This window comes from Lissotriton helveticus, chromosome 7 (assembly GCF_964261635.1).
Source record: "Lissotriton helveticus chromosome 7, aLisHel1.1, whole genome shotgun sequence".
In the NCBI taxonomy this organism is placed as follows: domain Eukaryota; kingdom Metazoa; phylum Chordata; class Amphibia; order Caudata; family Salamandridae; genus Lissotriton; species Lissotriton helveticus.
In genome coordinates, this window is record NC_136068.1 from 1552705734 (window position 1) to 1552732793 (window position 27060).

General features: G+C 45.5%; 1 protein-coding gene across 1 annotated transcript in view; it reads right to left on the minus strand.

Moving 5' to 3' along the window:
- PTPRH (protein tyrosine phosphatase receptor type H) overlaps positions 1-27060 on the minus strand; it is a 779225-nt gene that overhangs the window by 729059 nt on the left and 23106 nt on the right. The window contains exon 2 of the mRNA XM_078655031.1: positions 23318-23634. Coding sequence (XP_078511157.1) covers positions 23318-23368 — 51 coding nt within the window. The 5' untranslated portion in view covers positions 23369-23634. The remainder of the gene's footprint in view (positions 1-23317; positions 23635-27060) is intronic.

Genomic DNA, 27060 nt, shown 5'->3' on the forward strand with positions numbered 1-27060 from the left:
GCACCACACTCGTGCAATTTTGTGTGTTAGTAAATCCAGTATAGAGAGCAAATTTGCTTCTTGTGAAATACGAAGTTTCGTTTGCACTCACAGCGGTTTTCATATCAGTGTCACTCATATAGCTTTTTAATTCAAGCACCCGATACACACAATCAGAAAGGGAGAACCGTTAAGCTTCAAAAAGGACATTTGCAAATATAGAAATTCTGCCAGCATGTTTCACCTTCACCAGGCTAATGTTTTCCTGCCACAGATAAACAAACAAACGTGCTCCTGTCTGTTTATCACTCAAGTGTATTTCTAAACTGGGAATAGCAAGGGAACCTCTCGCAATTAATGGGGGATGAGGGCAGGCAACGGGGCGTAGGAAAAGGTGTTCTCCACGTAGAAGAGGAAAAAGTTGTTGAAATGCGCTAATATCAATTTGTGTTACTTTTACGTATGCCAAATTTAAGACTATTTTAGTTTTTCTGCGGTTCTCTAGGAATTATTTGACGATACCACAAAACTTGTAAATGCACTCCAACATAGGGGTAATCCTCAAGCACTAAATTTCAGGCTTTTCCACCTTACTGTTAGTACATGTTTTTAATTTGGGGCCTGAATTTTTGCCGAATGGCCCCAAAATATTAAAGGCTATATAAATTATGTTGATTCCAGCATGAGCTGTGATGAAATACAATCTAACCTGACCAGCCACTGCCGGTCGTGGGAAATCAGGGATATCCACTCAAGGCAACTTCAAAAGGTGTTTCCCAATCTGCACTTCTTCAAAGGAATTTAAGGGGAGGTATTCATTCACAAATGTGCCCCTCCTCAGAGGAATTCCTTGAATTACAGGAGACTTTCTGTCTTCTAGTAGTAAAGCTGCAGGTTTCAGAAACAGAAGACCTGGGCTCGATTCTTGGCAAACATTTAACTTCCCTGTGCCTAGAAATTGTAAAATACAAAAGTAAATCGCTCATTTGGTTCTCATCTGGATTGTTTTACATTCATACATCAGAAACAGCGGTCAAATGCCTTCCTTGCCATTGATATTTGTCATAGTTTTTTAGCCGGATTAGGATTACACAACGTCTTGGAAACCGGTTTCATCAACGAGAACATAGGAGTTAAGCAACGTAAATGTTATTGGTGTTTTAAATATTTTGAGATGTGTTACACCTCTGACACAAACACACAGCTAGGGCTAGGCAATTTTGTTGCTCACAGAACACTAAAATGAGATAGGATTCCGTTTTGCCAATTTTGCAGAATTTCTCTTTTCAACTTTTATGACAGGTTCAGGCATGTGGAATACACAAAATTTGGTAACTGGTTCTCTAGTTTGAGTATTCGTATCGAACTCTAGAATTTGGTAGTTCTCACAGTACTTTGTACAAATGCCTCCAAAATGTTCAAGAACCATGGAGTTCCATCCAATATATTTTAATCATGTTAAATCTGGAGAATCCCTGCTGGTGGAGAAATTTCTCCTAGGGTGGATTTCATAGGTTTAAGTATATGGTGACATGTTTGACCCATCTCTACGCCTGGCACCAAGGTGCTCCGATTGCATGATAGGAGTAGGCAGCATTGGAGGGGATTATAGCGGCTACCGGGAGGACATGGACAATAGATGCAGATGTTTCTTTCTTTAGTAAGTCACAATGGGGTTCAGATATGCAACTAACATTTGTATACATTGGAATACTGCACGCTGAGATTACTTGCCTTATGGCATTTACTCTAGGTTCTTGGTATACATTTTTCGATTCCTGGTAGAAGAGTAATCTGTGGCCATCTCAGAGTACCATGATTTAATTATCTATGCCACACTTTCTTCTCTTCAGGATTTCAGCTGCTAAACCTCTGCTCTCCGTTCCCATTCCTCCACAGAAGCACACATAAGCACTCACATCTGAATTAGTAAATCACACTACACAAAACTACACACATAATATCATAAACACTATATACACACAGGCTAAATCAATCCAGTCACACACAAGAAGCTGCTACTAAAATCCCATCACTTACATCCACTGCTAAAATCCTAACACCTCTACTGGTAACATCCATCACCCACACATTCACTTTTAGAGTCAATCACAAATCTGCTTAAATCAATCTCACACATTCACTGCTAAAATCGGTCAGACAAAACTACTGTAAGATCCATTACCATTACATATGTCTGCTACTTAACCCATCATACATACATAAAAATCCACATTTGTAAAGCGCGAACAATCATCCGTAAGGGTCTCCAGGCGCTCGGGCCATCGGGAAGATTAAGCAAGCTATTGCCCAGAGTCACATGGTGCTGGGCTAATCTGCTGCCGGTGCCGGGGATCGAACCGTGATCCCCAGATTCCAGCGTCAGTGGCGCTGGCTGTGGCGCCACACCTCTCCCCTCACACATCTACTGCTAAAATCCATCTCACACTTGTATCTCCTGCTAATATCCATCAGACACGCACATCGACTGCTAAAATCCATCACACATCTGCTGCTAAAATCCATCACGTACACTTCGGCAGCTAAAATTCATCACACATCTACTGCTAAAATCTATCAAGTACACATCTGCTGTTAAAATCCATCACACATCTGCTGCTACAATCCATCACGTACACATCAGCTGCTAAAATCCATCACACATCTGCTTCAAAAATCCTAAATATGTCCTTCTAAACTCCATAAATAACACAAATACTGCTAAAATCCATCACACATCTGCTGCTATCCATACAATTTTTACTAGTACTATTTGTGCTGCTTCAACCATCGATACTACTTCTAGAGTTACTACTCCTTGTAGTATTACTGTTACCAATAACAATACTGCTAGTAGTTCTAGTACTACTACCCAAGATTGCCCCTATTACTATAACCAATTCTACCAACATCTACAACAATTTCAGCCTCCAACCTGCCACCCTCAACCACGACGTCCCTAACCAACCAGTGAACATCAGCCAGACCATTACCACCTGGTCTCCGCTCACCGCCCTGAGCAACTCAGCCATCATGTCTTAAAACCGCTCCGGGGTACCCACCGACCCATGTCCCCACCACCTCTACAACCTCGCAACAAACCCAATCAGCACTCAACTCACCAGCATTATTAACACCTCCATCTCCACAACAACCTTCCCAGATAGATGGAAACACGCAGACATCAGACCCCTCTTAAAGAAAGCCTCCACCGACCTCAGCAATCTCAAAAAGTATGGTCCAATCTCCCTGCTCCCCTATTTGGCCAAAGTACTCGAGAAAGCCATCATCCAGCAGCTCACTGAATTCCTGAAAAAACACCTACTGGATGCCTCACAATCAGGATTCCGTGTCAACAACATCACTGAGACCGCGCTGATTGCTGCCACAGACTACATCAGAACACTCATCGACTGCCGAGAAACTGTGGCCCAGAACCTCCTCAACCTCTCCGCGGTGTTCAACACTCAACAACATAGACATACAGCAAAACACCCTCAAGTGGCTTGCCACCTTTCTCACAGGACGCACACAGAGCATCCGACTGCCTCCGTTCACCTCCACACCCAAAGACATCATATACGGCGTCCCACAAGGGTCATCCCTCAGCTCCGCCTGTTCAACATCTACATGCAGATGTCGTCAGATTCCACGGATTGAACAATCTCCTACCAGATGACACTCAACTGATCCTCTCGCTCACCGAAGATCCCTCCAACACCAAAACCGACTTCTGCAACGCCTTGACCAATGTAGCCAAATGAATGAGACACAACTGCCTTCAACTCAACTCCGACAAGACTGAAGTACTGATCTTCGGGAAGAACACCTCCACGTGGGAACACAGCTGGAGGCCTGCCGAACTCTGACCCACACCCACGCAACCTCAGCATCATCCTCGACAGCCAGCTTATCATGAAACGACAAGTCAACGCAGTCGCCTCCTCCTGCTCCTACACGCTATCTATGCTCTGCAGAATCTTCAGATGGATCACAACCAACACCAGAGAGACAGTCACTCAGGCCTTCGTCACCAGCCGCCTCGACTACGGCAATGCCCTATCTGCCTAACTCCTCAGAAGACTCCAGACCATACAGAATGCTGTAGCCTGACTCATCCTGGGCCCACCCAAACAAATCCACATCGCCCCCCACCTGAGAGACCTTCACTAGCTCCCCATTCAGAAGACATGCCAGTTCATGCAAACCTACAAAGCTCTCCATGACCTCGGACCTACCTACATTAATCATCGACTGAACTTCCACCAACCCTCCAGACACTTGTGCTCTTCTTTACTCTCCCTCCCACACACACCTTACATTGGTCGCAGACCCAGTTGTGGCTGCTCCTTCTCCTAAATCGCTGCTAAGACCAGAAACGCCCTGTCCCTCCAGCTTCACACAGCCTGCTTACTGGCGGACTTCAGAAAGAGACTTAAGACCTGGCACTTCGACAGACACAGCTCCCAGAAATCCCTAGGGCTGACAGTGTTGCACTTTATATATATGATTGGTTTCTAACGCAATCACGAGTACTGCTATTATTACAATTAGTGCTAAAGTACTAATTATATTACTACTTTTAATGGGAGTACTGATACCACTGCTATTACTAGTATGACTACTGCTATTGCTACTAGAACAGGGCTCGAAAAAGCTGACAACATCTGTTCTGCTTGCTCACAAAGAGTGAATGAGCAATAAAGATGCCTTTAAATCTTGTTATATTGTCACATTTGCTGGCTTTCTGATATAGAGGTCAAAAGACTGTTTTTCTTCCTACATTTACTTTTCTTTTAGTGACTAAAACAGAGAATTTTGTAAAGTGAACTGTGTGACAATCAATGCAAAGCACATGAAATGAAAGTCTAAGATTTCAGGCTTTTTTTTCCTAACACAAAACTGAAATAGCTAATAAGTGAACTGTTCAAACATTTCAAATATATTTCACTAGTTATGAAGACACATTTTTGTAATTCTGTGGTGAAAAAAAGATTCTTAGAGGATCAAAACAAATCAGAACAATGTACTTGGTGATGTGCAAATTTTAAATATGTTTGCTAAAACCCAATTTCCAAACATTTTTTATGTGCTAGTTTTCAGTAAAACTAAATGTTAGTGAGAAAGTTATGCAGCCATTTCAATGCAAAATGTGCTCTCTGTAAATGACAGTGCACTACCACATCATGCTTTAGTAATATATTTATGAAAAGTGATTTGTAAACATGAACTGGGAAATATTTCTGCTTCTGCCCAGGTGACAATGCTATTAGTGTACTAGGAGGCAAGTCCAGGATCATGCGTACCCTATTTGTGGGCTTAATTCTCAGTATACATGGAGCAAACGTTTATTTTAGTAAATATAGAGTTTTTCGTACAGCAGAAATAGTGAACTTGCATATTTGAAGACGCTCTCTTATGTGATAATGAAAAAAAAGGAACTCCGCAATACAGAATATTTGCCTAGGATCACACAATTTGAGACCAGTTCACGGGTCAAGTACATTTCAGTTAGGTAGAGTAGATAATTCAAGTGTCTAGACCTACAGGTCTAGTAACATTTTTATGATTTTTCAAGCCCCGTAGTACTACCACTGCTATCAGTTCTATTGTTACTAGTACTATTTGTACTACTCCTACAATAATACTACACCTATAGTGTCACTACTACTTTCAGTCCGACTGTCTTTACTAGTACTACTGCTGCTGGGTCTAGTGATTCAACTTATTGCCCTCAGTGGTGTTACTACTCCTACTAAGGCTATCACAAGTACTGCTATTATTGCAGTTAGTGCCTTAATTACTAGTGGTATTACTACTTTTAATAGTAGTACTGCTACTGTTAATTGTAGGAATGCTATTACTAGTATGACTACTGTTATTGCTACTAGTACTACCACTGCTATCTGTACTACTAGTTGTACTACTCCTACCAATAATACTACTTCTAATAGAGTTACTACTACTTGCAGTTCTACTTTTCATTACTAGTACTACTGCCACTAGTTCTAGTGATTCGACCTATCGCTCTCCTGGTGTTACTACGTCTACTGAGCCAACCACAAGTACTGCTATTACGATTAGAACCACCACTACTGATTATGTTATCTTCGTGAATTACACCGCCGAGGGCACAACGCCTCTGGGGGGGGGAGGGGTCATTAAGAGTTAGTGTGCTGTAATTGGTGGTCGTGCAGTCTGATTAAGAGGTGTTAGTGTGCTGGGATTGGTGGCCGTACAGTCGGATTAAGAGGTGTTAGTGTGCTGGGATTGGTGGCCGTAGTCTGATTAAGAGGTGTTCGTGTGCTGTGATTGGTGGCCGTAGTCTGATTAAGAGGTGTTCGTGTGCTGTGATTGGTGGCCGTACAATCTGATTAAGTGGAGTTCGTGTTTGGTAATTGGTTGTCTTACAGTCTGATTAAGAGGAGTTAGTGTGCGACAATTGGTGACGGTGTGTCGTAATTGGTGGCCGTGCCGTCTGATTAGTAGGAGTTGGTGTGTTGTAATTGGTGGCCGTGCAGTCTGGCACCAGTGCGGATACAAGACCCACACCCTGTCATTACCCAGGTGGTATATACTTGTTTGTCGCAGCACCGCGCCTGCCAGTGACAGCTGCCATGCTGTCGTGACTTCCCGCGGACGGATGGTCTCACTGTCTCAGATGAGCACGTGTGGTTCTGTACCACAGCACGCTGACCTCAGCTGAAGTACCCTAGGCGTCACTCTCGACCCCTCAAGTGTGCATCGACACAGCCTCGCGTGACAGCGATGCCGGAGAGACGGTTTATGGGCAGGATACCCACTTAAAGGGAACACAACTTTTGAAAAGATGAATGCACACGTGTTGGGGTTAAACGTACACGAGAGAGCTCTGAACATCTGATGCCCTGAGCCACTTCAAAAACAACACTCCGCAGGGTGCAAGAATGCTTTCCTTGTAGCGTGCACTTACGTAGCTCCTCCCGCATCAATATTTATTTTGAAAACAATTATTGTCACCACGTTAGTTTGTGACCATTTTAAAGTATTCTCTCCGTGATTGTTCTACTCTAACGTAGCTTTTTCCATTTTTACGTTCCTTTCCAGACTGCATAAAGTGAACAGCATGTGTGTGGGTCTCATGTATACAAGCGCTAGTAGAAATGCCTCGAGTGTGCCTGGCCGTGTCTACGAGGTCCTGGGTCTGGATTCGTCAAAAACACCCCGATCCAACACCCGTTTACACTTTAAATGGTGCTCAGCAATCCATTCAATGGGAACATGTATATATTATATAACATGGGTTTTGGAGGGAGTTTTGAAAAGATGGTCATGAAAATATACCAATATACTTCAGAGCATGGCACACTCGCAGAGTTTTCGTCTGCAGCGCACGAGAGGTTTCTGATCTGCGGGCCAAGGATCTCCAAACCCGGGGTTCCCTGCGCCCCGCATGGGCACTCAAGCCCACGCATCTCTGGATGCGCCGCTTTCTTCTGTGTGGACCAATCAGAGAGCTGGGCACGGCCCTTGTCTGGCACAATGCGCGCTTTGTGCCCGGGGTATGAAAGGATTCATTCAACAGGGCGCTCATTTCATTGATACCCCACCGGGGTCGGGTCACAAAACCAAGTGCATTCACAAAGCCAAAGTGTCTTACTTTGCAAAGGCAAAGTGGCAGCCGGATTCAGTGCAATACGTCCCGGTCCTTACAAAACGCAGTGCACTGCCCTAAAACCCAAGGAAGGCGAATCAAAGGGATGGTTTTACCCTCTTTGAGACCGGTTTTTGTACAGCCCCTTACACACCACTACTACTACTAAGTGCTACAAAATACCAGGTGCTCAAATTACCCAATATAATATTAATCAATTTACCAATTTAGGCAGGAGAGAAGGATGGGTGGACCTTACCAGGATTAAAACCTGTGAAAAGCAGATCACGGCAGTTGCGAGCAGCGAGTGCACACTCACTGCATCCTGTCTTCTAGAGCACGCCAATGGCCTAAGATCACTGGAATTATGCGGCAGGATAGGACCAAATTATGCAGTGAGGTTAAGTACATTATGTGACCAGAAAAGGGAAATTATGTGGCATACTGCGCCACATTTTGTACTAGTATTACTTAATTAATTCATTGTTTTTAAACTTGGAAACAATCTCTGGGCATTGGTTGCACCTCATTAGTACCATTTAACACCCACATGTAGTAATAAGCAACAAAAAGGTGACCAGTCCAGCTTTACAAAGGGCCTGCCACTGAGCGGCAACAGGTGTGACTGCATTTTAGTAACTTTTGAAACGTTTGAGCTAAAACTATTTTTTGGGTGAAAATCTGCAGTTTATGCAGCAGATGATGGATTATGTGGCAAATCTATAGCTATGCAAATATCGCTGCGGCTACACAATCACATAATTTCAAGTGGCCCTGGCTAAAGGTTTGCAGCTGCAAAGCATGAACTGGTTTACTAACTCCTGAGCGCAGACAGTAAGCATCTGAAAAGTGTGCGCTGCCAGTGTCCTCTAAGACTCTGCTTGTGCAGACGGCCTGCTCCCCTCCCCATATTGTTCACTGTGCGCCACTTTGGTAGCGTTGTGACCCCTGGCCCTTTGAAGGGCATGAGTGGCAATGTCAGTACATTGCAAATAGAGATGTCCAGGCGGAGGCTACTGCCCCATGCAGACCACCATCACAGCATGTGCTACTGCGCAAAGCCGTCTCCGGGCACAATAATATTAATGAGGCAGGCGGTGGGCATTTCAATCAATCAGAAGATTTGCAGAGCGCTTCTTGTCACCTGTTTGGTATCCAGGCGCTTTCACTGCATTGTTCCCTCAATTAGGATTCAACCACCTATCAAAGTGCACGTTTATTCTGCTTCCTATAGTCACCATGTGCACCTATCCATCACACTCCTTTTTCATTTGCTCCTGTATACAACGCACGTTACCGCATGGTCTGGAGCACATCTGGGTCTCACGCATGACACAAAAAACACATAACGCAACACTCTTCAAATCCTGCACACTGACTGAAGCAGCTACTTACTCAGTCGCCATCTTCAGAGGGTTGGAAACACTTCTAGAACTCCTACCATTGATTATAATTAGGGCTCCTGGTTTTACGGGTTTAATGTTTTGAACATTTACGTCTGATTTTTCCATATTTACTTTCTGCCAATGTTACTAGTATTTATCCATACTTATTTTGTGTTTCACAAACAAATGAAGTTGTTTGTAGGAAACGTCCTCTTTTATTTAACTGATAAATGTGTACTTGTCTATTGGGGTTTAGCACTAAAAGCAGAAATATATAATAAAACGACCCACTCTTGAAAATATCAGCATTGAAGTATAAACATGCGCACAAACAAAGGTATGTAGGACCATCTCCTAACTTCTGTAACCTCTCCATGCTGTCAGTCTGAAAGTTTATTGGCCCGGCAGTCTTGGATGACAGCATGGCGACTTATGGAGAAGAAAAACAATTTGCTGTATGTTTCTGCTTTTTAAAACAAATATTAGGAAAATAGAAAACTAGGAGACTTATTTATAATGCAACTAGAATGCGAGAGGTTAGGATGCAAACTCGTTTAACCCATGAAACCTGCTAGTAAGCAGCAAGACTATTCCATTCGATTACACGTAGACATGTACCAGCTAACCATAGACTTCTTAACTGGTTTTTCATGAGACAGGGTTGAGACTAAAGCAGTGCTTTAAATGGGCCGGTACTCAACGGTACGGAGTACCATCACTTTTTATTTTTCTCCCTTTGAGTACCGGCACTTTTCCTTCGCCAAGGACAGTACCGGTACTCTCAAGGTAAAGTCAGGCAGTGCAGGCTTGATGGCATTGGGGGCTGTGCTGCTTCGCAGAAAGTGCTCTGCTCAGCTGCTGCCGAAAAAGAGAAGGCAGAATGGAGGGAGGGGCATTCTTTACCTCTGAATGGAACCGCTGCTGAGCAATCCAGCAGCGGCTCATTTGCATCACTTAAGGGCTGTTTAGGGTTGTGCATGCCCTGTGGCCTTCTGTGAATAAAAGTTAAGGGTCCAATCAGACCCTGCCCAGTCAATCACACTGTAGGTGTGGGACTCGGGACACTGAGCCTACCCTACCCTAAAAATCTAATTATAGAGTGATACCCCAGTTGAATGCACCTCTCAGCACAAGTGTTGTTTTTTTTGGGTGGGGGGGGGGGGATTTCACACACTACCCAGCGTCAGATTCGGAAGGCGGATATTGGACGACGGGATGGTGCCTAAGGGTCTCTCTGCTTTTCTTCCCTGCTCCCTGTCCAGGCTAGCACCCTGAAGCTATAGTTTGCTGGGAAAGGGGGAGAGTTAGTGAATTGGCCTTGCTGTGTGCCTGTTGTTCGCACCTTCGCTCCAGTGTCTTTCAGGCCTTGGTGGGGGGGTTATGTTTGCAAAGGCTGAGAGGCATCTTTCCCAGATAGGAACATTGAGAGGATGTAATGTTAGGGTCAGAGCTGCCTAATAAGGAACTATGGAAATAGGTTTGAGTCCCAGCTTCAGCTCAACATCCTGCGATTCTGGGCAAATGACTTTTATGTTTCATATGTGCCTCAGAGACATTCTGCGTTGTATGACATTTCCACAATAATAAACGTAACCGATTGAACATGGGAGGAAAAACCAAATACTCTACAGATAGCAGAAATATTTCTGATTTATCTAGCACAATTGGCACTAAGAAAATGTGGCTCCCATTAAATGCCTTCCTCCAAGCTCCACCTCTAACCCGCCCACAATTGCCCCTCCTCCATTCACTGCTTAAATTGATGAATACCTGCACTTATTTTTTCCCATTTAAAGCACTAGACTAAAGTGAGCCTACATCAGCAGACTTCGCTTCTTTACAAAATGAAGGTACATTATCTCTGTATTACAATCATGGGAGCAAAGTACTCCTTAGTTCTGAATGTCGTCAACTGAGTTATAGTGCCTCGAAAAGACAAAGAACTTATGGCACTGCATTAACAGATTAAGATCCTCCAACCAAGCACTTGCCGCAGTTCCGCGCATCCACAGATCCACCATGGGAGGAAGATCCTTCTCCTACCTGGCGGCCAAGACCTGGAACTCTCTCCCCACTCACCTCCGCCTCACACAGAACCACATTTCCTTCAGAAAGGAACTTAAAACCTGGCTATTCGATAAATAATGCACCCCCTCCCACAAGCGCCTTGAGACCCTATGGGTGAGTAGTGCGCTATACAAATTTCTAAACTTGAACTTGAACAGGGGGCGGAGAAACATGTGTCTTACATTTCTGAGTAGCCACCACATATTTACATCTGATTTACCTACTGGCACCAACACAGGAAATAACCAAACAAAGTAAAAACTGTAGAAATGCTACTTAACAAGAAAAAGGGAAGCCGTGGACACACTACCACCCACTAGGTTCTACAAATGTCATGCCAAGCTTTTCCTAACTACCCATGTCCTTAACCTACTACAAACTCACAAGTAATCGTACGAAATTAACTGACTTACCCACTATTTTATGCTGTGCACTTTTAGGGCCTGATTATGAGTTGCTTATTAAACTATGTCTTGTGCATAAACCCATGCTTACGCACAGGTTGGAATTACGAGTTGTTAGGTATTTAACACATCCAATCATTATCAGAGGCATTAAATACCTCAACCTTCATTAAAGTTCAGTAGGTCAAAAGTGACAAAATTTAACAGGGGAAAAGCCTACAGTGTTTACTGTATCATGCAGATTTTGGTGCATAAAACATCAAAATAAAAATGTTATTCCCCAGAAATTCATAATAGGTGATATTTATCGCACTCAATAAGTAACAATACCACTGGGTCTGTTATTTATCAAATGAAATAAATAGCATTCCAACACTTTCTTCGACCTTATCACACCCTCCAGTTAGCAAATGCCACAGGCATTTCTTGCTGCCAGAGTGCATGTGGGGAAACTGGGGCAGACTGACCGTACCAGGCATCAGCCGTTTCCCCGGAGGCTGGAAGGGTGGGGGCTGGTTCTGCAGTGTTGCTGCCCCTGTAACAAAAGCAGCAAGCAAGCATAATCCACTCACATTCATTTCCAGCCCCCCGGAGCCTGACAGTGCTTCACACTTGCCCCCCCAAACTCCACTTGTAGTGGTCAGGCTCGCTCACTAGGCACCATGTGGGGGCTGCTCCAACAAGCTTACCAGAGCCGCTTTGGGTTCCCAGTCCGGCCCTGTGTGGACATGACCAGATGTAGGGGTGTTATAGCTGCCATTCCTTGGCTAACTTCTAAATGTGGCTACCAGTATCTGTAATCCCACCAAAGCTAATTCAGAATTTCTGTTCGCATCAGACCTGCTAAAAGTCAGCACAATATTTTGTTGCTCTTTCCTTTTCTTCTGGCCTCTTATTCTAAAGCCACTTCTCTGTTTTAATAGTGCATTTTTCGCCAGACAGTGTGATGCTGCAATCTTCATTTCCTTTTACAGTGGCGTCCAAATAGTTTCACCAAAATCAGAAGAGCATGAGAAAGTGACAGTACACTTCCGGTGACCCTACTAATTACAACACAGGAAGTGACATCACCCAACCTTGAACCATGTATTGGGCCATCACGTTATAGCCATGAGGAGGGCCTTTAACAAGTGACAGGGGCTTTAATGGCCAATATTGCCATAAGTGGAAGGGCTTTTATGCTATGAGGACATTCCACCCCCAAAGGCAGGCGGTCTTCTTCAATTAAACGGACAGACACAAAAACAAACATGGTTTGAGCACAGAATCCTCTTCATACATCTAATTTTCTTGCGGTTTGTTCCCTTCTGTAGTATTAGTGGATTTCTGACCAGTCAGGAAGAAAAGGGTGCACGGACCGGTCGTTCAGGTGATGCTTCTGCCTCCCTGTTCTGCTCTAGATGTACCACTTCAATAAATCATAGGGCTAAACCATCCCAATATAAAATGAAAGCCCAGTGCCACGGGCTATATCAATTGTTAAAGGCCCTCTTGTTAAAATGTCTTCCTGACCCTTGGGTGAGTGCCTACCACATGAGGCTGCACCTTAACCAGCAGGTATAGCTCACGACAGAAGCAAATAAACGCTATAACTGGTAACATCGAAAGGATAATAAGAATGATTGCCCAGAAGGCCTATGGCAGCCATTATTAGCCCTCTGCCACTCCGTTGTTTTCTAAAGAGCGAAGAGTTGAGGTCGCAGCATGTTAATCAATAGTTATTGATAAAATGCAATCAGAGATTGGTTAAATAACATGGGTAACAGTGTTTTTCAGGGGTTTAGAGCAGCTACATAGGATGGTGATAAGCTAACTCCTCTGGCCTCATTATGGAATGAGGGACGGGAAGTGGAGGGGTCCCTGGGTCAGAAGGTCTTCTAATGCCCCCCTCAGTACAGGGAGCTAATGAACAGCAGCAGGTCGTCCTGTACAAGAGTTCAACTTCGGTTAGCCAGGACCTGTGTGGTGCTGAGGGCCAGGGCTACTGTGCCCTCGATAACCTTACCACAAGTTCTCCAAACCCCATGTTCGGTTGTCCAAGACGCTTATGAATACCAAATGTTTATTTCAGCTTGGATTAACAGAGTGGATACATTCTGCTGCAAACAAGAAATTAATCATAAAAAAGGTCTTCTTTCGGAAATTATAAATGCCGGGCAGTGTAAAAATTGCCCACATAATACCGAAAAATGGCCGCATCTTACCCTAAACAAAGAGTGAGAACAACTGGTGACTTTTACTGCAATATGTAAGACGGACCATATTGTCTTTGCACTAGTATTACTTAACCAGTGTACAAAGAAACGGAAACAGTGTATGCAGGCATATCTGAACCCAGGTGTAAAAAAGGTACAAGTCATTTATACAGGCGTTGCGGATTACAGGCGTTAAGAGAAATACAGCGCCTAGAGGCAGGCAATGCTGACCATTGGGATTACATGCAGAGCCTTTATGCTGGCATTGCTAGGCACTGCTATTTAAAGAAACGCAGACCCAGGGCAACAAGTGGGCCGGGTCCTGCCAGTGCTCAGCAGCTGCAGTTTTAAAAAAGCAGGTGCTGAGACGGGGCCCTAACAGGCTCTTCATTTTTGCCCCCAGGATGAAAAAAAACTTAACTCTGCAACAAAACCACCCTTCTCTGCTTTTGATGTAACTTCAAAGAGACTTGTTATAGTTCTTTCACAGTCTCATCATTTCAGAACGGAGGCATTTTCAATATTCTATACAACAAATCCATAGTTGTTGCTTATTTATCGTATGCAATTAACAACCATTGGAAAAAGCCAATAGCCCAAGCTTGTTGTAGGTGTAATATTACTTTTTGTAATACATATCTGGATGTAATGACAGAAGCAGCAAAATACCAGTTGGGGGGCACATTATGCTAATCACAGATCTTTAGCTTACTTTTTAAGCCACGCCCTAATTACACAGGCCACGCCCCTTTGAGAGACCCCCCCCTCCCCCCCCCGTTTTTCATCCCACTTAAAGCCCTGAGCAGACCGTTTACTCAGGCATTGCTGATCGCTAGTATAAAATTACATGCAGACCAATTTTATGCAGAAACTACTGATCACAGCCACGAAAAGCAATCCAGACCCTGCAGGCAGGCTTTTATGAGCAAGATATTCAGAGCCTTTATAAAAGCATTGCTCACCACTGGTGTAGGAAGTAATACCAACCCCCTTTACACAGACCTTGGTGATCGTTGGTGATGGCCTGTGCTAGTTTGGACATGTAGTTGTTTCTTATGGTGGCCAATGAGGCACACAAGTGGCTGGTGTGTCTAACTCCATACAGGGGCATAACGCAAGCCGCTTGCACAGTTGTCCAAATATTGTCAGGGCGAAAGAAAAAGAAAATGCAGTGCTTATGGGAGAGTGCATGGGTTGTGTATTTGGGGTTGGTGAAGTGAAGGGGCTGCGAGGAAGAACATTCAGAAGAGAGTGAAAAGAGGGTGATAGAGAGGAAAGAGATAAGGAGTAAGATATGCAGACTGAGGAGACGTGGGGAGAAAAAGTGCGTCCACGTCTAACAGAGTGAACATACATATAGAGTGGTGGAGACCCTCTGCAGACCCCCTAACAGGAAGCAGTATAATGTAATTAAGTCTCACAATTTTAAAACAAAATCATTGTTGTTATTCATTTATCTTAAGCAGCTTACAACCATTGACAAAGCCAATAGTCCTAGATGGTTTTAGGTTTATGTCAGTTATTGTGTTATATATCTGGATGCAGTAACAGAAAGGACCGCGAGAAACCAAACTGCTGCTTGGATGGCACACTATGGGAATCACAGAAATGTACTTAAGGTGTTTAAGCCACACCCTTAATTACATGGGCCTCACTTTTTTAACCCCCTGAAAGCCCTGGCTCAATCACTTTGTGGTATGCCACTGGTTCCACATGAGCACACTGTGCACAAAGCACAGGCGCCACGCCCCGTCTTCTGGTGAGGCGGCATCTGCCTTTAAACCTATCACTTTTGAGCTTGAACTGACATCCATTGTGTGATTGTGCTTTAACACATGTCGTGGTGTGTTCAAGGGATAAGCACAAGGTCCTTAAACTCTGTGGTCTCCATGTTGGGGAAGTCACGCAAATCTACCCTCCATCCTAGCCAGCACCACTGGAATTATGAGAATCTGCGCCCGTGGCTTTTTTTTGTACAATTCTGCATATGCCAAATTTGTCACATAAACCTTCATCTGTTGCATATCCTGCAGATTTCAGCATTTTTTTTTTGGTTAAATTAATTAACTGTTACTAAAAACGAGGTAACGTGTTTGCACACACTGGGAGGTCCTTTGCAAAGGTTAACTAGTTATCTTTCAGTTGCATCTTTCTGCATGTGGTCGTTAAATTACTACTAATCAGGTGGAATTTTTGCCACACAGTATTACCATGTGGAAAAATGACAAAATAATGACGTAATGCTTTAGAAAAGTGTCAAGTTATGCCACACAATTTGCCTTTTTTTGCCGCATAATTTAGTCAACCGTGCCGCATAATTTGGTGCTCCCCGCCTGCATAATTCCAGTGGCCATGATAATATACCTTGGCTGACGTCAGGGAGCCCCCGTTTCTAGAGCCGCCATCTGAGTAGAGCGCACCCTATCTTCCATTTTGCACCACAGACGCCTGCCCCTTCCCGACACCCCGACTAATTTGTCTTTGACAGCCAATAGAAGGCACAGCAGGAATGAAAGTGCGCGGTGCATGATGGGATGGCTGAAGTGTGGACAGAGACAAGGGAGCGGTTGCTGAATGCTTGGGCTGAAGGTGCGAGGACTCCAGGCATAAGCATGACGGCAATAATTACAGGGCCTCTAGGTAGGCATGTTTGTCATTACTTGTGCTGATGTGACATTACTCAGTGGCCTCCTATGTACACTTTTCTAAGTCACCCCTTCTTGATCCCACTTGGCCAGTTAACAGAGAGCAGAGAAGGGAGGGGGTGATAAAAGCAAGGTGACCGGACAGCGCTTCCACCTAGTCTCCACAGGTGTGGGTGTGTCTGCAGCAAATGAAGAAAATAAGTCAAAATACAATATGCGGCTGCCCGCAGCAGACGCAGTGCGCCCTCTTAAGAGGGTGGCCACATTAGTGCCGCATTTCAGCACACCCCACGCTCCACTGACTGCGACCCCTTATGGGTGTCCCCCTTGTCTCGGAGACTTAGCCGGGTCATTTCTAGCGCGTTGGAGGCAGGTATTTATACCTGCCCCACCCACTGGCCGTCCTCTTGGTTCCCTCGCTGGACAAGCAGTCCAGTCAAGTTGTGGTTGTCGTCATGGTCTCCTGGTTCTTGCTGTTGTTCCCCCACTGTTGTGTTGCGTGGTGCCCTTGAGGCAGGGGCAGTAAAGACTTGCCCTTGTCTCAATTGCAGACGTCGGGGCACCACACAAGAAAGCACCCACAGAGACAAGCAGTAGCAACGGGCGCTGCCAGGAGGCAAAAGAAAACTGCCCCCCGAAGGGGCCCCTACACTCACCACAAGAAATAACCAACACCGGATGTTGCCTCCTGTTACAGGGCAATCCGGAGGCTGATTGTCCTCTTCAGGAGCACAATAGGGCTGCCCTATGCTAAACCCCAGGAGTCTTTACGGCAGGACCCTGGATGAAAACGTTGACGCCCCGCTAGACCTTCGGGCGGTTGTAAGCCTGAGCAACTGGGGGCTGGCCTTGCCAACTACACCCCTAAAAAGGCGTGAGTAAAGTCATGGACTGGTGGTCCTCGGTATTTAAGGGGAATAATCCCCACATAAATGGTAGCACTAATTGAGTTGGCCACTGTGAGGTTTGGCTCATCGGGCAGTCACCGCTGATTGCCCTTGGATAAGTTAACCCACCACATTGGCATGCTTCATGTATGAAATAAACCTGCAGCAAAACTGTTTTCCAACAAAATTTGTGTGGCGTGATTATTTATTGCAGTGTGCACTAAGTACCTAACCATGCTTTTGAGGGAGGGTTGCAGATATCGCACTATGTGTTCGGCTTTGGGGTCTTCAAAATATCAGCCGAGCCTGCTAATTCCTTGACAGAGCCGAGCATGGGCTTTGGAACCTAAGAAGGCCAGGGCGGCAGATTGTGGAAGCTAGTGTCAACCGTGGCTGTGCGAGATCCTCACACTGCCCCCAAGCTCCTTGCACTTTCTGTCCATATGTTTCAAGCTCCTCACGGTGCCAGGCTTCTCGCACTATCCCCGCAGGCTGTCTGTTCATAGGCACACTCTCTGTCAATCGCTGTGCAAGCTTCTCACACTGTACCCTAGCTCCTCACAGTGCGTGTGCACCAGGTTTCTCGCAGTTTCCGTGCACCGCTGACAGCGTCGGATTGGTATCGTGGGCCCTTGGGCAATGCCCGAGGGGCCGGTATCCGAATCCCAGCTGTGGGCTGCTTTTTGAGCAGCCTGGGGGGCTGATTTGGGCGGTTTCTGCATTGTTCGATGCCGCCATCAGCCCCGTAGGTGCCCGAGTGGCCTTTCTGGAGGTTGATGGGCGTCCATTACCTCCCTTTTATCAACAGCAGAGGTGTCACTCCCTTTCTCTCGCTGGCCCGGGCCATTAATATTGAGCGGGGGCAGGTTGCCTGAGCAGAAGTGGCCTCACTTGGTTTCAGGTGTGTTTCACCAGTGTAAACTAATCAGTGCATTTTTTTTAACGCTCCCCCAATCTCCCACCCCACCTCCCTCCCCTTTTTATAAACGTTGCAAAAGCAGTGTTTTGCGGAAAAAGCAATATTCAAATGTGGGCCACTTTTTTTAGCGTGCCCGGGCCGATTTTTAATCCCAATCTAACTATGACGGCAGAGAAAGCTCCTCACACTCTGTCCATTACTTCAAACTAGTCAGGCAATGCCATGATCCCTTCCCTACCAGATGTTGCTGGGCAGGGCTCGAGTTGGGTACCACGCGGGTGGACGGCGTCATCCCACTTATTTTACCAGGAGCTCGATTACTGGAGCAAATGGAGCCACACATTCACTCTTTGGCCTCTCTGGGGCGAGATCCGAGCTCATTCAGAACGCTGATCACGGTCTGGCTTCTCTGATGCAATCGCATCTAAGGGGTGAGCGAGAGGAGGCAATGAGTCTGATGGTGCAAGCCACCTTTTGTGACGTCACTTCCTGTCGTGACATCATCGTCCCCCCACTTCTTATTTTAGGACTCGTGCCCTGCTGCTGGCGTTGTCCACGCGCTCCGCGCTCCTCACGCACTGTGTCTATGTGCCAAAAAGCTCCCTAGACCTATAACAAGCTCTTACACTGCCTGCAAGCTCCCCACACTGTTTACGTGCGTCAAACTCCTCACACCATTCGTCCACGCACAGCCTAGCTCCTCACTCTGCCCCGAGGCCCACGCTATGTGCTGAATACTCCACTCCATTCTATGAGCGTCAAACACCGCACACACTGCCCATGCGCGCCACGCTTCTCACACTGTGCCCATGCACACTGAACTCCTCGCACGCTCTGTGCGTGCGGGTCAAGCTCCTCACAGATTCACGAGACTCCGTTTCACGCTTTTTTACACGTTGGACTACTCCCAGTGGTTCCACGGCGCGTGCAAACGGGTGGGGGCTTGGGAAGGGGTGATGGGACCATGTGAAGTCACCCCCCTCCACACCTGCCGCGCGCCACGGCCCTACGAGGGAACTGTGAGGCCTGGCCGTCACTCTGCAGTTTAGAGGGTGTTGGCCGAGGCCTGTCTCTTTCTTTCTTTCCTCAGCAGAGCGGTGTTGGTTTCTCGACCTTCATTGTCGCTCTGCCTCTTCCCCCGAGGCAGGATTGCGAAGAATGTCGCAGTGTTCCGCTCTCTGGCCGCTCGGATCACTTCTATCTCAAGTAACTGGCCTGACGAGTTTTGCGAAAACGGAAACCCGCATAATTCACAAGAACAAGCGCGGGGTTGGGCTAGGAGAGGCCGAGCCGATGCACGCCTCTCCCACCCTCTGGTCCCCCAAGGCACTTACAACCAAGGGAGTAGCCCGAAAATAAGAATAACCCCACTTTGAACTAAAACTTTTAGTTGCGCCAATCATGCAAAACAAGTGAGCCCAACCCTCCCTGGAAGAGCCCCCTTGTCTCTTCTAAATAATCATCCATCTATTCATCATTTTACACTTACATCCATTCACTGATATCTACTGTTTCAGCTTTACATTCTGTCATCCTTTAATTCTTTCAACCATCACTCAGTCTTTCCCTATTCCATCCATCCACTCTGCCACCCATCAGTCTGTCCATCCATCCAACCACTCTGACATCCATCCTTCCACCTATCTATCACCCTGCCATCTATTCATTCACCCACTCTGTCATCAATCCATCCATCCATCCATCGATTCACTCGGCCTTCCATTCTGCCATCAATCCATCCAACCATCCACTCTGCCATCCATCCACTCTGTCACCCATCCATTTAGCCATCCACCAATACATCCATCCATGTATTTATCCACTCTGCCATCTACCCATACATCCATCCATGTATCTATCCTCTCTGTCATCAGGCCACTGGTCTTTTTACCCACTCATCATCTTTTTCCACTGCCATCATTTTACCTGTCCTTCCATCCCTTTACTATACCATCCTTTCACCCGTCCATCAACCTATTCATTCACTCATCCTTTCACCCACTCATCCATCTTCCCCACCAAACTAAAATTTGGTGATTTCTGTGCAAAGCATTCTGCCCTGGTCTCAGTTCCTTTATCTGCCTAAAGGAGAATGCCCACACCAGGGCTTTAAGTGGGATGCAAACGAGGGCGGGGCGGAGTCTCTACAAGGGGCGTGGCTTATGTAGTTAAGGGTGAGCCTTAAACTCACAAACTGATTTTTTGTGATCCATATAGTGCGCCACTCCAACGGTATTTTGGTGTAAGATTAAGTAAAACGTGAAATACAAACCAGAGCTAAATCCCTGATGTTGATTACTTGAACGTTTTTATACATCAATTGTTCAGAAATCGATCAGTGTTACTTGCCAGAAAAGTTAAGCACATTAATATATGGGGGCTCCGTTCAATGTTTATTTTTAATTACTACCGGGTCTGAGAACCAGAGGGACGCAGCCCACTTAAAGCCCTGGCTTTCAACAAAGCGAGTGCTAGTACTAAAGCGCATGTTAAGAAAATTAATAAATATCTTCAACTTGTAAGATACTACAGATCATTTTGGCTGCTTTTTGATATTCGAATCTCATTCAGATGTGAAGGTGCAAGATGTTACGGTGTGCATATCTTGGACAGATGCAGTTTTGTCATCACACTTGTGCCACAAGTCAAGGGCTCATTTAATTAGGGGAATAGTCCTACCTCCAGCTAGCATGAAAACTGGCAAGCTAGCCAAGGCTACCGTAATTTCACTGCCTTTTCTTTTTAATTATGTGTTTGCCTCACTTGCTATATACGGCAACTTTTACTGCATACATTCTTGATTTCACCAAGAAGGTTTCTTCACAAACGAGTCAAACATTACTGAATAAAATGCTCTATAAGGGGCGATGTGACATGGCAGATACTTTGCAAAAGATACCTAGACATTTTTAGATGTTGATTGTTGTTTTTTCGCATAAAATTGGAGATACATTTGTCCAAGTGGTGTGAATATCAGTTTACTCACTGGGGAACAGCATTTTGTCTATAAAAGGACACAAAGCTCTTACATTTTTTAAATGATTTAAATGTTAGTCTCTTTAACATGCATGTTTGCGCGACCATTTATAGATATACGAGTTTACATTACACAGGTTATTTTCAAATCAGCAATTATTTCAAGAGAGGACAAAAAGTTCAGGATAATAGCAAACAAGTTAGGTCTTGAATTTTAAAGAGTTTTCTATAAAAGTCATCCATAATAAATATAAATGCACGCTAGGATTCTTCAGTGGTGTTTCTTTATGGAAGGAGTTGTGTCTAGGGACCCTATGTTGTCAACACAATGGAAACACAAAACTAAAGACATCCTTTAACTATAATTGAGATGCAGAGAATAAAAGGGGCAACTTCTTTGAAAAACTTTGTGTGTATGTTAGCCTATTTTTTAATAAGGACACTAGTCTATTTGAAATCTGCACAAGGCTAACTGGGACTTGCTATTAAATAGGAGGATGACCTTCCGAGTACTGGTCTAAGTTGGATAGTGAATTAGTCAGGAATAACATATTCCACAATTCCGGAGAACATAGTGATGATTTTATGACGTAACGGCCCATAGTTGCCGACTTTGGAGCTAGGGAACCAGTTTTATGTCTCTGTGTCGGCTCAACATTCTGTGATTCTGGGCAAATCACACTCTTCCCAATGCAAAAAAACACATTGGGCGTCTCACTGAATTTATTTCACTGGTAGAGCTGCGTCTGAAGGCCCAGTTTAAATAAACTATATTTGGGGCAATGTATACGATTTCATGAGTATGGATTTTAATTGATGATTGGCTGTGAGTTTCAGGTTGTTTTACTATTTAAGACATGATTTTTAATATAAACTACACAATAAAATGTTTACCCACCTAATCATAGTAGCCCCCAACAATGTTAAAGCTGAGCAAATTGTTTTTTGGGCTGTCATTATGATGATGAAATCATGCAATATTGGACTGTACTGAATCGTGGTCTGCTAAATCCCATTATGTAGAGCACTGTGTGTATGGGTTTGTGTGCTGCAGGACTTTGCCCTATGTTGTGTTCTATACAACAAACATATCTTATTAACAATATACTGGAGAGGTGCACATACCATAGAAAGAAAAGAGCAAAATCACACAGTAAACAGTACTAATTACACAGACCTCTGTGAAGGTGCAGTTCATTGGCAGAGTTTGATGAAGGTTGAGTTTTGCTGCTACTGATGGCTGCCCATGTGAATGGAGTGTGATATTACTAGCCCCTTAAGGATGGAAAATATATAGCTATTTGGAGGCCAAGAGCCAGCTTCTTAGCACTAGATAGCGCTTCATATGCCAACAGGTTATAGTGCTTTTCCACTGCAAGAGTAGTTTGTTGAATGAATACGAGGAGTGCTGGATTGGACTGATGGGAAAACACGTCTCAGTAGGCCAGGCAGCCTCCATGTGGAATTCATCGGGTACCAGGAGTGGGAAGGGCCATGGATGGGGTGGGACGTGAAGATGGTCAACAGGAGAGCTAAGGGATGGTCACAGCACACAGGCAACCGGGTGAACCTCAGCAAGAGATCAGGGGGATGTTCTTCCAGAGCTGCTGGGTGAACGTGGTAGTCGATGCAAGACAGATGTAACAGTAGGGTTGGCCATAGCTCCAGAGTAGGCAGTCCGTCTAAGGCATATAATTCAGAGAGGCCAATGAAAGGTGGCTAGAGAGGTCTTAGGGGAAGTCTGAGAAAAGGCAGCCTCCATTATCGCAGTCATGGACACCTGTAGAGAATTAGTTACTAGCAGCACATTTGGGTACCAGTGGGCTACGCTTTAAGCTGGAAGTTGTGCAGGTTTTGTGGGACTTCCCTGAGTGAGCTGGTTCGGGCCAGCTCTGCGGAGATCCATTCTTCATTAAAACTGTGCTAAGTAAAAGCATAGAAGGCCACAGGTGTTGAGAACACGAGTGCACACATGTCCGCCTGCACCTAGAGATGGTAGAGTCTCAACACTACGACTGAGTGAGATGTGTAGAAAGCAGTGTAACATGAGCACGGCTGAAGAGAAAGGCTGTCCACATTCTACTACAAGTTAAAGTTCTTGAGCGCGAGCCCGTACGTCACACGGGGTCACAGCCCTCGCTTCAGCGTGACCTCAGACTCCCGCCCACTCACCCCCCGGGCCTCCGGCACGTGCCAGCGGAGCCCCACACCAAGCGCGAGCTCTTACCGTCACTAGCAGCGGCACCGCCGGGCAGAGGCTGGCGAGGGCGCGCGCCATCTGCGCATGGAGCCTTCGAAGCCCAGGCGCTGCTTCCACGAGTCTGGGCCCGCTCCGGGCGGCTGCTCTCCCCGCGCTGGCCTTCCCTGGTCCTCCCCGTCCCACGGAGCTGCTGTACAGGTGCTGCCTGGCCGCCGCCTCTCGCTCCCAGCTGAGCCGGCTGAGTGTGTGTGGAGCGCAGCGTCGCCTCCGAGGGCCAGCCCCGCCGAGGGAGGACTTTAACCTTCCGTTTTTTTCATTCTTCTGCTTGGGTCACCTCCCAGAGCCTAAGAGGAAGTAAAAATGCAGAGCGAAACACACGCACAATTAAGTCCTCACATACAATCTAGCTCTACACAACTAAAGCAAACAGGTTTTTTTGCAAATACCACGTCTGCCTTCTGTCAATACACAAAGAAGTTCAACCCCTGCCGATCAGACATGGCCTCAACTAAAGTTTTCATTAGTTTTAATAACTGCATATTCATTCATGATTTTTCTAATTTCTGCATTTGGCTTCCTGAAGAACAGGTGGAACAAGGCGGGACACAAAAGCATTCTTCACCACCCTCTCCCCACACTCAAAGATCTAAAACCAACTGGCTAGGTTTTCTGTTTTTTTTTCCCGAGCATGCGAACCAGCCTCTAGCTCATTGGGTTGATGTACCTGCTGCAGAGATCTGTATGTCAGTGTAGATCACATATAGGAGAACTCAGCGAATTCGTGCACTTGCTTCAGGAGTGTGTGCGCTTGTGTGGAATCCACGAGACACAAAACCAATAATAGCTCAGCGCGTTTGCCTTCCTACTGCAGTTTGTCTGTCTGTGAAAGTGATTATAGCTCGTTTGGTTGGCGCACCTGCTGAAAATATAACATTCTTTTCTTTCTGTACTTAATTGTGCTATTGGTGCTTTTTATAGTTTTATATTATCAGATTTAATAATGCCTATTAATAGCTCCATCAATAAATGATACATTGACTACCCTACTGGAATACCAACATGTGGTCAAAAGGTCACCCACTAATCCCTTCAGCAGTCACGGAATTCCCTCAGAAGTTAGCGAAAGGTTAATGTTATCTAACAGCGCCTGATATAGTGCATCAAACACTTGGCTCTTAGATCACCTTTTTGGTAGGTCTCCCTAACCACCACCACCCTTACCACTGCCACCCTTTCATTCAACAGGGCTCTCAATTGTCCTAAATGATCCACATTTTTTTGAACAACCGTTTTCAACTCACTACTCGATTATTGTTTTTGTGGAAGTCTGTTTACTCTTGAGTAACTTGTTCTCACATGAAACTATGCATCTAGGTATCAAGTATATTCATCTATAGCTATGTTTTGATCTGTCCTCCTATTTCATGGAAATCAATATATGAATGTTGAGAAGGATGTAGCTGTGAACCCTAGGGCGAGCGCTCACTGGGTACATTAATTACTGTGCGGTGGGAAGAAAACGTAGTGTTCATCTCATTACGTGGTATGCTTTTAATAGAGCAACTGCTGAACAGAGTCAATCCTGCTTGGAAAACTGGTTGTGTGTCCTTTGCTTCCTCTTCTTGCGTTTTTCCCTCCACTGAAGCCTGGCCTTATTATGTGTGTACTTCGAATGCTTACTTTTCAAGCACACTTTTTTTGGGAGGGGCTGGTTGGTTAAGTACTCCATGAGCACATGTGTTTTCCAGCTGTCTTCCTCTTCTACATCTCTTCGTCCAACCACTGTGCTCCAAGTTGCTCTTGTTCTTGTGCTTCTCCCCCACCTAGGGCCTTCTTAACAGCATTATAGGCCACCCGGGCAAATCAGTGCACTGGGCCCTGCCTACACCACCATTCACAGGAATAAAAATGTTTAACAGAAATTTAGTGTTACATTCTGGTTTGCATGGGGCCCCATGTGTGAAGACTGCACTGCCCACACCCAGTCTTTGTTGTGCTTGTCCTAATGTGCCTCTGCCCCTGCATTGCTTTCTTGTCAGTGTGCTTCTCCCCATTCCACCTTGTGCTCTCTTTTGCCCAGGTGAATGTACCCCCTGCAATCTACGTTGCGCTCTCTCGCCTGTGTTGTGTACTTCTCCTGTCAACGTGTTGCTTCCTTCCCTGCCCAGCATGATACTTCACCCCAACCGCACCCTCCATGTTGCTTCCATTCCCACTCTCCTTATTGCCACCCATCGCACTTTTTGTTTGTTGAAACAAAGCTTTTGCACTACCCTTTTGTTTTCTTTACCAATCCAACTTGGGTAAGTAAATATTAAGAGAAAAGGCACCTGCGCATTTTGTAGGTGCATGCATGCATGCATGGTGCACACGCCTTCAAAATTTCACAGAGGCTGAGTCACAGCACCTTTGTTGTTTTTCTATTTCTTCCATAGCCATGTTGCACAGCATCGCTAAAAGCCTTAGACACAACCAATAGGTCCCTAAGGCGAAACCTATTGGTTTTGCCAATGCTTGTTAATTGTCAGCTTGTGTGGGCCTTACTTCCTTTTCTTGCGTTCTTTCCTCCCCTGGAGCACGGATGCATTACTTGTGTTCTTTTATTCCTCAGTTTTGAAGCACTATTTGTTTCTTTTTGGTGAAGTGTTCCATGAGAATGTATGTGTTTTCCAGCTGTCTCCCTCAAGTACTGCTCTTTCCCCTTCTCCCCCACCGGAGTGCTTCTCCCTGCCCGCCATGTTATGCTCATCTCATATGCTTCTCCCCTGTGTTGTTTTCTAACCCGCATGCATGCTCTCCCAAGAGCACCACGGCGACGGAATGTTGCACAATGGCAAAACATTCACCCCAGTCACAGATCTGGGTTTAATCCATTATTTTGCTCACCAAGCCACCCCAGTTCAGACATGGCCATATGCAAATCTGTCTTGACCCTGTGCCTCATGGGAACAGTCCAGCCCGAACTGCCAAGCCATGTCTTCCCTGGACCGGAATCAAGCATCCTAGGACCGGTTTCTGGCTATCAGCCATCTTCAGCCAGGATAGCTTGACTCCAGTGGCGTAGTGAGCACGGGACCCACGTCTGGCATACCCTTCCCACATAGGGTGAACAGCAAAACAAACAAGATGATGGACGGAATGTTGCACAATGGCAAAACATTCACCCCCAGTCACAGATCTGGGTTTAATCCATCACCGTTCTTTAGCTCACTCCGCCACCCCAGTTCAGACATGGCCTTATGCAAATCAGTCTGACCCTGTGCCTCATGGGAACAGTCCAGCCCGAACTGCCAAGCCATGTCTTCCCTGGACCGGAATCAAGCATCCTAGGACCGGTTTCTGGCTTCCTCCGGCTGCACATCACTAAAGAAAAAACACTTTTGCACTATTTAAAAAAAAAAGTATTTACATTTTCAACTCCCACTCTTGATGCGTACAGACACATGTATTCTCTTTAGCCATGCTGCACAACATTAGGGATGTTGTACAGCGTCGCTAACAACCCTTGGCAGAGCCAGTAGGTCCTAATGGGCAGATTTATTTGCTTTGCCGATGCTTGTTTCCTCTGAGAATACGTGTTTGGTAATGTTACTGAAACCCCCACTTGAGTAGTTTGCTGCATCTAAGATCTTGATCTCCCTTTATCTCTGGGTTTATTTCTTGAGCGCTACAATTTTTTGCGCCCTCAGTAGACAAGGAGGTAAAGGGCCTTTTTTTCTTTCTTTCAATTCATTCTTTCAGACAATTGATTACGTTGCGATGACGGAGGG